Raw genomic sequence first — 16,177 nt, 5'->3', positions numbered from 1 at the left:
GACAGGGTATGTGATTTACCTCTGACGTTTGCTTCTGCCATTCCAGTCTTCTGATAGGCGCTGAATCCAGCGCTGATAATATTGCCAAGTAGGAGTTGAAGTTATTGAGCTTTCTTAAGTGCTAAAATACAAAGATACACATGTTAAAGAAATTTAGCTAATAAATAAACCATTAGATTCAGTTTGTAAGAATAAAAAAAAGTTTGTACCTTCATAATTTTGATGAACTTTAAAAGAAGTTTTTCCCGATCCTGGGCTTTCTCCTGCTGGATTATTAAGGACCGAACCCTACAAAAGAGAGATTAAAAATGTCAAATGTACTGTATACTCACTAAAAGGATAGTTCACCCAAAAATTAAAATGCTGTCGTTTACTCACCCTCATGTCATTCCAAACCCTAAGACCTTCGTTCATCTTTGTTTTCACAAATTAAGCTATTTTTGATGAAATCCAAGAGCTTTCTGACCCTTTCAAGGCCCAGAAAGGTAGTAAGGACATCGTTAAAATAGTCCATGTGACATCACTGGTTCAACCTTAATTGTATGAAGCTACGAGAATACTTTTTGTGCACAAGGATGCTCATATTGACCGTTTAACCGTTAACCGACCATAAGTATTCAGTTAAACGGTTTAAAAGGTTTTTTTTATATATATAGTTTTTTTACGTTTGCTGCATGGTGAAGAAAAAAAATAATGCTATACGTAAGTTAGTTTTTTTCTAAAGGTGTTTTTGTCGCAGATCTAACAGTTAACAGGCAGCGTTCCGGTCTATCCGTACAGCATGTCGACATGTTAAAAACTAGGTACACTGAGGTATAGGCTGTATATGTTTATGTCCGACAGGAAGAATAAGACCGGTACCATTCTTCAAAGCGCATAGAAGGATTCAGTGTGTTTTAGTTTTGTCATCTTAATTAGATAGTTATTAAATTTATATATATATTTAAGTGTAGGCCTATTTATTTTATTCTATTTAATATATTTTATTCTGATTTTCTCTGTTCTCAGAAGCGTTGCTGATGCGTGATAATTTGAGTATATGTGAATACAGTTTTTGTTGTTGCTCTGTATGCCGCTGTTTGCACGTTGAAATAACACATTTGCTTGTATTTTTTCTGTATCATCACAGATACTTGTGCATTCTATTTTTAAACTAATTTATTATTCTAATTTTATCAGTTAACGGTTAATGTTCGAATAACGAGCAGCGGTGGTCGGTCAGGAAAATGAACCGAAATGAGCATCCCTAGCACAAAGAAAACACAAATAATGACCTTACTACCTTTCCATGTTCTGAAGATGAACAAAGGTGTTACAGGTTTGTAACGACATCCAACATCAGATTTTAGGTTCAAAATTCTATTAACGCATGAAGAAATTGTGTATCATATAGGTAAGTGGTCACCATTTCTTTTCAACCACTTTTAATCACCTTCACTAGTTTTTTTTAAATAGTGGGAACAATTAATTTGTTAGAAACACAAATATACAAAACAAACAGTATCTAATGTGTGAAGTTCTTGCAGAATAAGCTGTAATATGGACCAGACTTCATGCTGCAAGCCACACATTTTTTAGTTTTCTGGCTATGCTGTGGCAACTGATGCTTCTTTTCTGAAAAACTGAAAGTTTTACACCAGCTTGAGAATTAGAGCATCATACCAGTATGACATGTTGTTGAAGTGCTCTGTGAACTGGGTCAGATTGGGGCTCTTTTCCTCATTCTGTTCCTTTGCCCAAAGCAAAACCTCTGGGATCTGCAGACGTGACAAGAAAAAACGTGTTGGAAAATCCTGAATCTTTCAAAATAGGAAGTATGATGAATGACACTAGAGAAGCTGTACCTCTATTTTATAAAACAGCTCTGCATCCAAGAGAGTCAGCTGGTCTGCGATTTCATGACTACGGAAGTCATGCAGAGTGCCCGGCCTGTTAATCAACAATCAAAATTAGTTAAATTCACTCTAAACAATCAATTTAAAAAAGAAACAAGATTTAGAAGAGCATTACCTGGCGGCAACACCTCGTGCAGCCAGGGTTTTCAGAGAATTAGTGTACTGCAGCAACTTCTTCTGCTGGACTTTATCTAGGATGTTCTTGCGCAGAACCCGGGCCAGAGTGAGCTCACCGTTACACAACAAATTGAACACAAGCTCCATAAGCTGCTTCAGGATGTCTTCTGTCAGCTCCACCAAACTGATGACAGACAAATAAGGGTTTATATAAGGATTTACATTTATGTAGTGTCTTGTGATTGCATTAGTGCCTTCAGAACTCAAGCTGCTTCAACTGTAATCTACATACAGTTGGTGTCAAAGGTTTACATACACCTTGCAGAATCTGCATAATGTTCATTAGTTTACCAAAATAAGAGGGAACACACAAAATTGCATGTTATTTTGTATTTAGTACTGACCTGAAAAACATATTTCACATAAAGGACATTTACATGTAGTCCATAAAGGAAAATAAAAGTTACATTTATAAAAAATACCCTGTTCAAAAGTTTACACCCCCTTGATACTTACGACTGTGTTGTTACCTAAATGATCCACAGCTGTGTTTTTTTTTGTTTAGTCACAGTTGTTCATGAGTCCCTTGTGTGTCCTGAACTGTGCCCGCTGTTCCTCAGAAACGTCCTTCAGGTCCCACAAATTCTTTGTTTTTTCAGCATTTTTGTGTATTTGACCTCTTTCCAACAATGACTGTATGAAATTGAGATCCATCTTTTTACACTGAAGACAACAGATACTCATATGCAACTATTTCAGAAGGTTTAAACTTATTCACTGAAGCTTCAAAAGGAAACACAATGCATTAAGAGCTGGAAGGTGAAAACAGGGTGAATTTAACTTATTTTGTCTTGTCTATGTAAGTATCTTCTGTAGCTTCTGAAGGGCCATACTAAATGAAAAAAAAAAGATATTTAGGCAAAATAAGAAAAATGTACACATCTTCATTCTGTTCAAAAGTTTTCAACCCCAGCTCTTAATGCATCATTTTTCTTTCTAGAGCATCAGTGAGCGTTGTCCTCAGTGTGAAAAGGTGGATCTTAAAATCATACCGTCATTGTTGGAAAAGGTTCAAATACACAAAAATGATGGAAATCCAAAGAATTGTGGAACCTAAAGGATTTTTCTGAAGAAAAGCAGGCAGTTTAACTGTTTGAGACAAACAAGGGACTCGTGAACAACTATCACTAAATAAAAAAAAACCACAGCTGTGTGGATCATTCAGATAACAACACAGTATTAAGAATCAAGTGTATGTACTTTTAAACATGTGAAATGCCTTATTAAGTTCAGTACTAAACAAAAAATAACACGCATTTGATATGATCCCTCTCATTTTGGTCAAATAATTAACATTTTGCAGATTCTGCAAGGTGTATGTAACTTTTAACCTCAACTATATTAGTCAAATATAACTCTTAGCTCACCAAAGCTCGTCCACAACGCGCACCAGCACGAAGAAGGTGTTTTTACTAGCTCGCTGTTTGATAATGTCAGAGCTGAGAGAAAATCTGGTATATGTGTTCAGAGTTAAGGACGAAAATGAAGCTTGGAGTGTACAAAGGATAGCAATGCAAAGATTCATAAAGCACCCTCCTGCAGCCTCAGAAAGGATATCTATAGCGGAGCTTCTTAATGAGGTCCTCTGGGGTTAGAAACGTTCGATATGTGGTCAAAAAGGCTTCACAGTATAAAACTCGATCTACAAAAGAGAAAATAAAATACATTTATTTAATTAATTACAGGTTAAGATTTAAGATTGAATTAATAAATAAATTACACCACTGTTTAAAATTATATACATACAAAAAAAAGAGTAATATTGTGAAGTATTATTTCATTTTAAAATAATTGTTTTCTATTTGAATATATTTTAAAATGTAATTTATTCCTGTGATCTAAAGCTGTATTTTCAGCATTATTACTCAAGTCTTCTTGATTTTGATAATATGCTGATTTGCTGCTTAAGAAACATTTGTTATTATCATTAATGTTGAAAACATTACATTGTGTTGCTTAATATTTTTTGCGGAAACCGAGATACATTCCTTTGATAACAGAAATTATGTATATGTATATAAAACTGATGTTTTTTAAGAATGTAAAGTTTTTTTTTTAAATAAAAGTAATTGAAATTTCTTAAAACATTTTTTACTGATCGCAAACTTTTGAACGGTAGTTTGTTTAATGCATGTGTTATTAAACAGATAAATATTTAACACAAAATAATGGACTCTTTTAGTTTAGAAGAGATTATTCTTACCTTTGCGATCTGTTTCGGTGGCATGAACTAATAAAATATCGCCTGATCCAGCTCTGACATCAGGGCCGTCATCGTTCTGGGAAACACAGATTAGGATTATGCTGTTTTTCATGTAATCAGCTCCTAAATATAACTTCTTAGAGGGATGTTCAAAACGATATTTTCGAAATCTACTATTTGAACAATAGAAGCCCTACTGAACCCCAACAGGTTGAGATGTCAAGATGTTTCATTTCAAGACATGTTCTTGTTTTCAAAAGCAGAATAGAACAGGAAGCAGGATGTTTGCTCACTAGAGTCATATATTTCCTGTCTTGTTGTAGAACAGCAGTGGTCCACTCATCACCAATTTATGTGTTCATTTAGAGGAGATGCTCTCTGCTGTAGGTCTGACCTTGCAGTGTGAACAGCAGTATTTCACATGTATTTCAATACTGAGGTTCACCACAGTGGCTTTAAATCACAGGCAGAGGGCAGCAGAGAGCACACTAACTGACCATCATCACATTCTAAATGTAAACCTTGCCATTTCTGTACACATTTCACGTAAGTTTTACCTCTTGTTTTAGTGTTAAGTGAGACATGATCTCATCGTGGTCTATCAGATAGAGCTTATCCACCTCGTCTGAGGTCAACTCCGAGTCCACACACTTCTGCTTCCAGCTGTGAATAAGAGGACACGTAATGGAAAAAATACAAAAAATGGAAGTCAAATGCATTTTGGTGTGAGAAAATAAATGCCATATCCCAAAGTATTTTTTCAAAGCAATGAATCTTACCCTTCTGGATCTTTGCTGTGTTCTGAAGCCGAATCCTGGAGTGAGTCCTCAGCACCACAGGAAGAGTCCTGGCAATGACAGGAAAATATTTAAGACCATCACTACTAGGTCCACTACTCATTTCTTCCAGACCAGAATTGGGTGAAAAAGAAACAAAAGCAAAAGGCTTCAGGAACAGGACAGCCGGATTTTACATAGAATACAGGGAAGATCACAAGGTGATAGTTCTGCATTTCACAAAACATTCAACACAGGATTGGGGCATATCGATAACACATTACAATATAGTCAAGTCAATGAATAACTATATGCACCACCATTAAGATGTTTGGGGTTAGAAGGATTTTTAAAATGTTTTTAAGGGGAGACACTGCAGGCAAAAATTTCTTTTTTTTCATGCACCTGTCAAGTTTGAGATTTTGGGCTTTTTGGTTTTTCATAAAGTGTTTTTCAGTCTAGTTGAAAGAATACATCCAAAAGACACTTATTTTATTTATTCATAGCACTTTATCTATTTGTGTTAATAGATTTCAATTACAATACATATATATATATTTTTTTTCTCAAAATGAGTTTTTCCTACACTGAGCCACTCACACACACCAAACTTTCAATCCTGAAGGTTTTTACAGAGGGATTTGTTCATATATAATTTGATTGATTTTATACATCATTTTATTATATATATATATATATATATATATATATATATATATATATATATATAATTTTCTGCCTGTTCTAAGTATTTTCTGAATTATGGAGAGACAAAATGAGATACCCAAAATTCCTTCTGCAAAAACATTTGACTATATGTAAACAACATTTTAAACTGACTACATCCAGTGTTTAGATTTTTGTGCTAGAAATGTATGCAAATGAGCGCATATTTCATTAAACAATGCCTCATTTGCATATTAAAACCTAACATTTTAGAAAAGTTGTAATACAAAAAATATTTGCAATTATCAATGTAATCAATCAACTGAGTAAGTAAGGTGATAACTAAGGTTAATTTTTTTTTTTACCCTATTCACCTGCAGTGGCTCACCTTAAAAGAACTTTCTTATGCCCACCAAGGCTGCATTTATTTGATCAAAAAATATAGTAAAAACAGTAATATTATGAAATACTAATACATTTTAAAACAACTGTTTTCTATTTTATTATATTTAAAATATGTAATTTATTCCTGTGATGCAAAGCTGAATTTTCAGCATCATTACTCTAGTCTTCTGTCACATGACCCTTCAGAAATCATTGTAATATGCTCATTTGCTGCTCAAGAAACATTTTTTATAATTATCAATGTTGAAAACAGTTGCACTGCTTAATATTTCTGTGGAAACCGATATATGGATTCTTTGATCAAAAGAAAGCTCAAAAGAACGGCATTTATTTGAAACAGAAAATTTCTGAAACAGTCTTTAATGGAACATTTGATCAATTTAATGCATCCTTACTAAATAAACGTATTGATTCGTAGAATTACATCAGACCCCAAACATTTAAATGGTAGTAGGTCAGCTTTACAAAAAGTGCCTTAATACCTATGACATGCATGAAGTAATTATCTAACATTATTAAACAAAGTTAGATAAATCATTTGCGTTAAGCTGTTAATTTACAATCAAACACAAATCATCTCTGGGGAAAACAGACGCTGTGATTTTACAAGACAGTTATGTCTATACATAGTTAATAATATGTATATATACTGTAGACCAGTGGTTCTCAACTCCAGTCCTCAGGGCCCTACCCACTACATTTTGTATATTTCTGAATCTGACACTCTCAGTTCAGTTCATGAATCTTTCTCCTAATGAGCTGATGATCTGAATCAGGTGTGTTAAATGAGAAAGACATACAAAATGTGCAGAGCAGTGGGTCCCGAGGACTGGAGTTGAGAACCACTGCTGTAGACAATTACATACACATATATGCAAACACAAAAATATTGCACTGCAATCTATTGTTTCACCAATTAATGTTTCTTTTTCTTTTTAATTGTTTGTACACAGTTATCTTGAATTTTTTTTTTTTTTTTTGAAAATTTGGTGCCTCAATTTTATTTGTCACACTATATTTTAAGGCTGCAATCTTGACATGACTGTGTATAATTACAACACAGCTGTCCGTAAACATTAAGATGACCTATATTATATACCATTATATCCATCTATATAATTACACTGCTGTTCAAAGTTTTGGGATCATTAAGAGTTTTGTTTTTTTAAATTAGTCTCTTATGCTTATTTTCTTAATTTTATAAAAATACAGAAAAAACTGCAATGTTGTGAAATATTATTGCAATTTAAAATAACAGTTTTCTATTTGAATATATTTTAAGATATAATTTATCCATGTGATACAAAGCTGAATTTTCAACAACATTACTTCAGTCTTCAGTGTCAATCATTCTAATACGCTGATTTATTATCAATGTTGGAAACTGAATAATGTGGATGTTTTCTGGAATTTGTGATACTTCTTTCAGGATTCTTTAAAAAATAAAAAGTTAAAAAGAACCGCGTTATTCAAAATATAAATGTTTTATAACAATAAATATATAAATAATAAATATACACTACTGTTTACTACTGGGGTCGGTAATGTTTTTTTTTCTTTCTTTTTTTGAAAGAAATTAATATTTATATTCAGAAAGGATGTGTTAAATTGCTAAAACTGATATTATAGGTTCCAAAAAATATTAAACAGCACAACTGTTTTCAATATTAATTATAATTCAGCATATTTCTGATTTCTGAAGGATCATGTGACACTTAAGATCGGAGTAATAGCTGATAAAAATTCAGCTTTGCAACATAAGAATAAATTATTTTTAAACTATATTAAACTAGAAAACAATAATTTTGAATTGTAATATTTCACAATATTACAGTCGTTTCAGAATTTTTGATCAAATAAACACAGCCTTGGTGAGCATAAGAAACAAAAAAAAAAACTAAACTGTAAAAAAAATCTTACTGATCCTAACCTTGTAAAAAGCAGTGTAGATGGATCTGATGATCTGTTTACGGGTTTTATTTTTTGAAAAGCACACAATCATCAAATCGACAATTCCTCTTTTCAGTTCTCGATTCTATTAGAGCAACTCGATTTCACAACAATGTCTGCACACAAAGTCAACAAAAAACTACAGGCCTTGCTTTTTTGCCCAAGTAGTTTTTTTCCACACTGCATGCAAAATCCTACACAGTCATACTAGCCGTTTAACTTCCATCAATACAGAGCAGGATTTTAAACCAATGAAATTTTACCATGGGCGGAGCCACCCGGAACAGCACGATAAATTGTCTTGCGCAACAAAGCTGACAGTCACGACTCACGGCTGGTTAGGACAAAAGCTCATGCAAGAGATTTCTTGATTGTCGCATTTGGACAGTGTTTCTTGACAACAGGTGTTAAGTCAAATTTGCAATTAACCAGTCGCATGATGCAAAGCCAAGCATTACGGTGACAAATGACACAAGCGCAGCATGTGAGAGCACCGTCATGTCTGACATGCTGTTACTTACTCCATTGGAGAGAGTCACATCTCCATTGGCTTGGTTGGATGAATACAGATTGACGTATTCACCCTCCCCACCTTCATCATTACCACTTTCGCTCTACAGGAAAACAAGAGGGAGGACAGCACAAGCATTGACAGGTGTCAGAGTAAAGGTGTGGTTCGGAGCTGATGCCCACAAGGATGAAGAACAGCTAAAATAAACTTGGCAGAGGGAGTGTTCTGCTTTGGTGGGCCTGAAATCAAAGGACACTCGGTAGCAAAGCAAGATACGGCATGACCAGCCTCTGGAAACTTGGCACGATGTTGTGCAGTAGAGTGATTTTTCTACATGAAGCTGAATTGCGTTAAAGTTGACTGCCTAACTGTAATAAAAACAATGTAATGCAAGATCTCAAGTGACTCGCTGCTCAACTGCGGGAAAATAAACGTGATAAAAGGCATTAAATGTTCAATACCCTATTACGTTCATTCATCTATCACAATAAACAATTCCTCCGTTTATAAGTTTAACACAGTCCCTAAACTGGAAGCAGGCATAATTTATCATGTAATAAACTATACTGCTTCCATTTTAATCAACATAGCTGTCTACGTTATAAGTGTATTGACGTCAGACTCGTGAGCGGACAGTTTCATTGATTATAATGTGAGCAGTCGCAATAAGCAGTGCGCTTCCAGTGTAATTTAATGTAGATTAGAATGTTTTTCCTTATTACATTTTATTCAGTTTGAGTCTGTTTAATTCAATTTAATTAAAATGACTATTGTGGTATCACTGGCTGATTAGATTTTCGAAAGACAAAAAAAAAATAAAAATATACAAATATTTTAACAAAAGCTAAAAACATATACTACTGGTCAAAAGTTTTTGAACAGTACGATTTTCAATGTTTTTTTAAAAGGAGTCTTTTCTGCTCCAAAGTACAGCATAAACAATTTTGAAATATTTTTACTATTTAAAAAATAACTGTTTTCTATTTGAATACATTTTAAAATGTAATTTATTCCTGTGATTTCAAAGCTTATTTTTTAGCATCATTACTCCAGTCTTTATTGTCACGTGATCCTTCAGAAATCATTCTAATATTCTGCTGCTCAAAAAACATTATTATTATTATTATGTTGAAAACAGCTGAGTAGAATTTTTTCAGGCTTCTTTGATTAATAGAAAGTTCAGAAGAAGATTTGTCTGAAATAGAAAGCTTTTTTTTTATATTATAAGTGTCTTTATTATTTTGTTATTTTAAATAGTAAAAATATTTCAAAATTGTACTGTTTTTGCTGTACTATGGATCAAATAAATGCAGTTTTGGTGAGCAGAAGAGACTTCTTATTAAAAAAAACTAAAAAAACCTTTTGACTGGTAGTGTATCTTTTTTTTTACTTCAGCTTTTAAGAAAAAATGACTTTTTTAAAAGCATTCTATTTATTATGCTTTCTTTTATTTGTATTATTTTTAATTTCTTTTAAACTGCATTTCTTGTATAAAAAAAAGCTATATGAATAAATAAAATGAGTGTATTAATAATAATAATAATAACAAATAGCTTTTTGTTTGATGAATGAAAATGTATTGGGTAGTACTATTCTTTAATAATAATAATTTAATAAAATAAAATTTTAATAAAATCATTCATATAATAATAATTATCTATAATTATAATTAAAAGAATACAACATAAGGGGCACATTTTTATTGATATTTATACGACAATATTTGGCCGAGATACAACTATTTGAAAATCTAGAATCTGAGTGTGCAAAAAAAATCTAAATATTGAGAAAATCGTCTTTGAATTTGACCTAATGAAGTTCTTAGCAATGCACATTACTAATTAAAATTTAAGTTTTTATATATTTACGGTTGGAAATTTACAAAATATCTTTATGGAACATGATCTTTACTTAATATTGAATACGAAAAATCGATTATTTTGACCCATACAATGTATTTTTGGCTATTGCTACAAATATACCCGTGCTACTTAAGACTGGTTTTGTAGTCCAGGGTCACATATGTGACCCTGGACCACAAAACCAGTCTTAAGTCGCTGGGTTATATTTGTAGCAATAGCCAAAAATACATTGTATGGGTCAAAATTATTGATTTTTCTTTTATGTCAAAAATCATTAGGAAATTAAGTAAAGATCATGTTACATTAAGATTTTTTGTAAAATTCCTACTGTAAACCTATCAAAATGTAATTTTTGATTAGTAATATGCATTGTTAAGAACTTAATTTGGACAACTTTAAAGGTGATTTTCTCAGTATTTTGATTTTTTTGCACCCTTAGATTCCAGATTTTCAAATAGATGTATCTCGGCCAAATATTGTCCTATCCTAACAAACTATACATCAATAGAAGCTTATTTATTGAGCTTTCATATGATGTATATATCTCAGTATTGTAAAATTTAACCTTATGACTGGTTTTGTGGTCCAGGGTCACATATATCTAATATAAAGAAATAGGACACAAATTACAAGTTACCAACCCTGAGACAGATCACATATGATTAGTAGACACTTTCCCAATAAGAGGTATTGAAACAAGTTCCCTGTGATTCTTTGTGTTCCCTGTGAGACTTAGTCAGAGAGGATACGGCTCAGCAGACATAACATCATAACAGGCAGCTCAGTCACCTAACAGCGGGAAGCCTGACGAGTCCCTGCGGGATGATGCATGTTTAACCTGAGCTTTTCAGAAGGTCACAGTTGCAGGACCCCTGTGTGGTGCAAGCTCGACTCTTTAGATCTCCACCATTAAAGACTAGAGGCGTGTGCGGGAAAAAAAATAAAGAAAGAAAAAATATCACTGAACCCTAACGAGGCAGTGCCGCCGTTAATTGAGGTTGTGAACTATTCACTGCCTACAGGCTACAGCACCTGTGATTCATGTGAGCCATTATGAACATGTTTCCTCTTGTAGCCGCTGGCACACACCTACACAGAGTCAATAATTAGACAATCAGCAGTGTTTGCATGTTTGTGCTACTTCACAGCATGTGAAGACGAACTGAAAAACAATGAAATCATAACTGCAGTGTTTGAAATGCTGCACCATAGTATTGAAGGAATAGTTTAAAGGGGTCATTGGATGCAAAACTCACTTTTACATGTTGTTTGAACATTAATGTGTGTTGGCAGTTTGTGTACACAACCACCCAACAATGATAAAAATCCACCCAGTGGTATTTTTTAATCTTTAAAAGTAATATCCCCTTTTTAAATCAGGTCATTCTCAGCTTCTTGTCGCTGTGATGGCACACAGACAGAGGCCACTCCCATGATAGTAGATTGACACGAGCGCCTTACCTTAGACCCGCCCTCACCAGGCTGAAACAATCCGAATAAGATTGCCATTGTGTGACTCAGGTGCAGAGGAAGACTCTAATTGAGCGATTGAGGTGTTCTGTTGTTGGATGTAATAATGAACATAGCAGTAGTCATTTACTCCCGACATCTGAGCCGCTTAAGAGGCAGAGGACAAAGTTACTTTCATTTTTAAAAGGAAAGCGCTGATCCCGATCTACATATGCATCTATGTTCGTGTAAATCATTCGTGATGCAGCTTCACCCACAGCTGACGTGAGTATAAGGTTTTTTTTATGCATCTTTGCAAATGGCCTTTCTTAATAATGTGCTTGTTGGCAAGTTTCGCTGATAAACGCAAATGCGGCTAAAGTAAACATTACAGCTCGTATAGCTTTTAAAGGGCCTATGCGATAGAATGAGCTGATATTTTGCAGAGCTGATTTTGACAAGGTAAAAGAGTGGTTTTTTTACACTACTATTGAGAATTTTTAACCAAAGTATATTAGAGACTTTTCATTAAGACCCTAAAAAATCATATGAACTTGTGGAAAATGGGCATCCGATGACCGCTTTATTCAAAAATTTGTATTTTATGATTCTTCATCATAACAGATTTGGAGAAATTTAGCAGTACATCACTTGCTCAGTGGAGCCTTTGCAATGAATGGGTGCCGTCAGAATGAGAGACCAAACAGGTGAAAAAAACATAACAATAAAACACACAAATCCAGTATATAAAGCAAAGTTTACAGCCCAAACAAATATGTGACCCTGAACCACAAAAGCAGTCTTAAGTAGCACGGTTTAAACCTATTGAATAGGTTAAAATTATCGATTTTTCTTTCATGATAAAAATCATTAGAATATTAAGTAAAGATCATGTTCCATTAAAATATTTTGTCAATTTACTAATGTAAAAATATCAAAACTTCATTTTTGATTAGTAATATGCATTGCTAAGAACGTTTGGACAACTTTAAAGGCGATTTTCTCAATATTTAGATTTTTTTGCACCCTCAGATTCTAGATTTTCAAATAGTTGCATCTCAGCCAAATATTGTCCTATCCTAAAAAAACATTTATCAACGAAAAGCTTATTTATTTATGTATACATCATCTGAAAGCTGAATAAATTGGCCGAGATACATTCGAAAGAGATGCTATTTGAAAATCTGGAATCTGAGGGTGCAAAAAAATCTAAATACTGAGTAAATCACCTTTAAAGTCGTCAAAATCAAGTTCTTAGCAATGCATATTACTGATCAAAAATTAAGTTTTGATATGCTTAAGATAGGAAATGTACAAAATATCTTCATGGAACATAGCCTTTACCTAATTTCCTAATTATTTTTGGTATAAAACAAAAATCAATAATTTTGACCAATGCAATGTATTGTTGGCTATTACTACAAATATACCTGTGCTATACTTATGACTGGTTTTGTGGTCCAGGGTCACATATGTTGGTGATTTTGATGTGAGAGGACAACAGGAGATATTTTTTTTTTTTACTTGAGAAAGCTTGTCACTTCACAAGACTTCAATTGATAGACTGGAGTCATGTTGATTACTTGAATTATTGAATTATTGGATTATATGAATTATTGTTGTGTTTTTATCAGCACTTTATCAGACTCTCATTCTGACGGCACCCATTCACTGCAGAGGATCCACTGGTGAGTGATGTAACGCTAAATTTCTACAAATCGGCTTTAAATTAGGCTTTAAAGATGATATTATTAGTTCAAAAAGACATGGAAAACATGTTAGAGGCTAGCAAAAGGCAAGCGGGACTCACCGTAGGGGCAGGCAAGGAGCCCTGGCGGTTCAGAGATGAGTTAGATGCGGAAAGGCTGAGAGCGGTTTCTGTCTCACCAGGGCCAGGCCCAGATGCACACTGCTGCAGCTGACATGACAGAGAGGAGGAAGAGGAGGAGGAAGGAGACGCAGAGTGTGAGGAAGCCTAGGAGGGAAGAGACGAGCAGAGGAAGGAAGAGAAAAAAAGCCAGAGATTCATGCCACAGTGTAGATTATCAAGCAGATGTGAGCTGAATAGAGAAACAGACCTTAGTCAGACTTAGACGGCATATTAAATGTGATGCAAATGAAATGGTTTGTGAAAAATTAGTCATGACCTGTTAAATATGATGTCTATTCTGTTTAAAGTCTACTGTGGAGCAGAAAAGAATAATGTTATGTGAAAAAACGGTGTCAAATATTGCAAAACAATGGTTTCTATTTTTTGCCTGGTAACTGCTTGTGCTTGCTAGTCAGAGCGTGGGAACAAAAACAGGAAATTACTAAAACTAAGAGCAAAAATAAAGAGCTAAACTTGTATGTAATATAGCTACAGGCACACAGAGTTACTTTATACCTGAGGTTAAAACTAAGCAACACACCTCGGCGAATCCTTCTGTTCAGTTACGTTGAATGGGAGAGAAAACAGTGGAAACCAAGTCAAATTAAATGAGGTAGATGGGTTTGCAAGACAAGAGTGTGGGAAAAAGCAAGAACAGTGCAAAGCTGCACTTGTTAAATTTATAGCAATTTACATGCTGTAAATTCATTAAATAAATAAATAAAATATATATTTACACTGAGAGTCAAAAGTTTTTGAACAGTAAGATTTGTATTGTTTAAAAAAAAAGCCCCTTCTGCTCACCAAGACTGCATTTATTAAATCCAAAATGCAGCAAAAAGAGTAAAAATTTTAAATATTTTTACTATTTAAAATAACTGCTTTCTATTTGAATATATTTAAAAATGTAATTTATTCCTGTGATTATAAAGCTGATTTTTTTCAGCATCATTACTCCAGTCTTCAGTGTCACATGATCCATCAGAAATCATTCTAATATGCTGATATGATGCTCAAGAAATGTTTTTTAATATTATTATTATTATTATTATTTTCAATATTTAAAACAGTTGAGTACATTTTTTTTAGGATTCTTAGATGAATAGAAAGATCCAAAGATCAGCATTTATCTAAAATAATAAGCTTTTGTAACATTACACATTATATCATTTAAAAGGAGTCAGTTTGGAGCCAGATTATATATACAAAAGTATTAAATTCTATAGTTTCTTTCAAAGATAAATATATAAATATAAATAAATATATACACATATACATATACATATATATATATATATATATATATATATTTACACACACACACACACACACACACACACACACACACACACATACATATATATATATATATATATATATATATATATATATATATATATTTTTTTTTTTTTTTTTTTTTTTTTTTAAGAAACTATAGAATTGAATACTTTTATTCAGCCAGGATTCTTTAAATTGATCAAAAGTGATAATAAAGACATTTATAATCTTATAAAAAGTTTCTATTTCAGATAAATACTGTTCTTCTGAACTTTCTATTTAGCAAAGAAACCAGAAAAAAAATCTACTCGGCTGTTTTCAACATAATTATAAATGTTTTATGAGCAGCAAACCAGAATATTAGAATGATTTCTGAAGGATCATGTGACTGGAGTAATGATTATAAAAAAATAAGCTTTGAAATCACAGAAATAAATTACATTTTTAAAATACATTCATATACAAAAGAGTTATTTTAAAAAGGGAAAATATTTTTTGCTGTACTTTGGATCAAAAAACTATTAAAAACAATTAAAATCTCACTGTCCAAAAACTTTTAAATGCTTCAAACTTAAAAACTTATAAGTATAATACAACAAACTATATTTTTAACCCTTGCACTTTGCCTTCAAGACTTTAGGACTTCTATGTAAATTCCCTTTTTACATGTCAAATTAGCTACAGTGTCTTGCTGCCTTTTTCTCACGCCTGTCTGCAAGTTTTCACATTTTTCTCTGGGTCCTTTATGCATTTCATCAGTTATTACACATAAAAACAGTGTAACAGTCTATTTGTAAAACTGCATTAGAGGATCAAAAAACAAAACAAGTCTCTGTTCTAAACTGTGTCATGTTAAAAATAAACTTCAGTCGCTAGTTTCTATTGAGATGCCACAAAAGGATATGTAGAGCGGCAGGTGCTTCACACAGCCAGGAATAGCACAAGATTCAAAGGAAGTGACTAAATTTTACTCTTATTCGAGTTGTTTCTCAGGCATTAGCTGAATAAACATCAGACATGTTCACACAATGAGAAAATAGATGATGAAAGATGAAGATTATATAATGCGACACTGATCGCCTAGGGCAACTCCTGAACTTCAGTCAGACCAACAGAGAATGAATGCTTAGCTATA

The 16,177-nt window shown here is 33.0% G+C and overlaps 1 protein-coding gene across 1 annotated transcript in view; it reads right to left on the bottom strand.

Moving 5' to 3' along the window:
* Positions 1-16,177, bottom strand: part of rapgef1a (Rap guanine nucleotide exchange factor (GEF) 1a) — a 43,545-nt gene that overhangs the window by 5,141 nt on the left and 22,227 nt on the right. The window contains exons 11-22 of the mRNA XM_073819123.1: positions 13,705-13,869; positions 8,594-8,686; positions 5,055-5,122; positions 4,833-4,938; positions 4,276-4,351; positions 3,630-3,714; positions 3,440-3,532; positions 2,011-2,196; positions 1,845-1,929; positions 1,663-1,757; positions 210-288; positions 20-121 (exon numbers count right to left, since the gene is read on the bottom strand). Coding sequence (XP_073675224.1) covers positions 20-121; positions 210-288; positions 1,663-1,757; positions 1,845-1,929; positions 2,011-2,196; positions 3,440-3,532; positions 3,630-3,714; positions 4,276-4,351; positions 4,833-4,938; positions 5,055-5,122; positions 8,594-8,686; positions 13,705-13,869 — 1,233 coding nt within the window. The remainder of the gene's footprint in view (positions 1-19; positions 122-209; positions 289-1,662; positions 1,758-1,844; positions 1,930-2,010; positions 2,197-3,439; positions 3,533-3,629; positions 3,715-4,275; positions 4,352-4,832; positions 4,939-5,054; positions 5,123-8,593; positions 8,687-13,704; positions 13,870-16,177) is intronic.

This window comes from Garra rufa, chromosome 15 (assembly GCF_049309525.1).
Source record: "Garra rufa chromosome 15, GarRuf1.0, whole genome shotgun sequence".
Lineage (NCBI taxonomy): Eukaryota > Metazoa > Chordata > Actinopteri > Cypriniformes > Cyprinidae > Garra > Garra rufa.
This window is presented reverse-complemented; position numbering and strand designations above follow the sequence as displayed.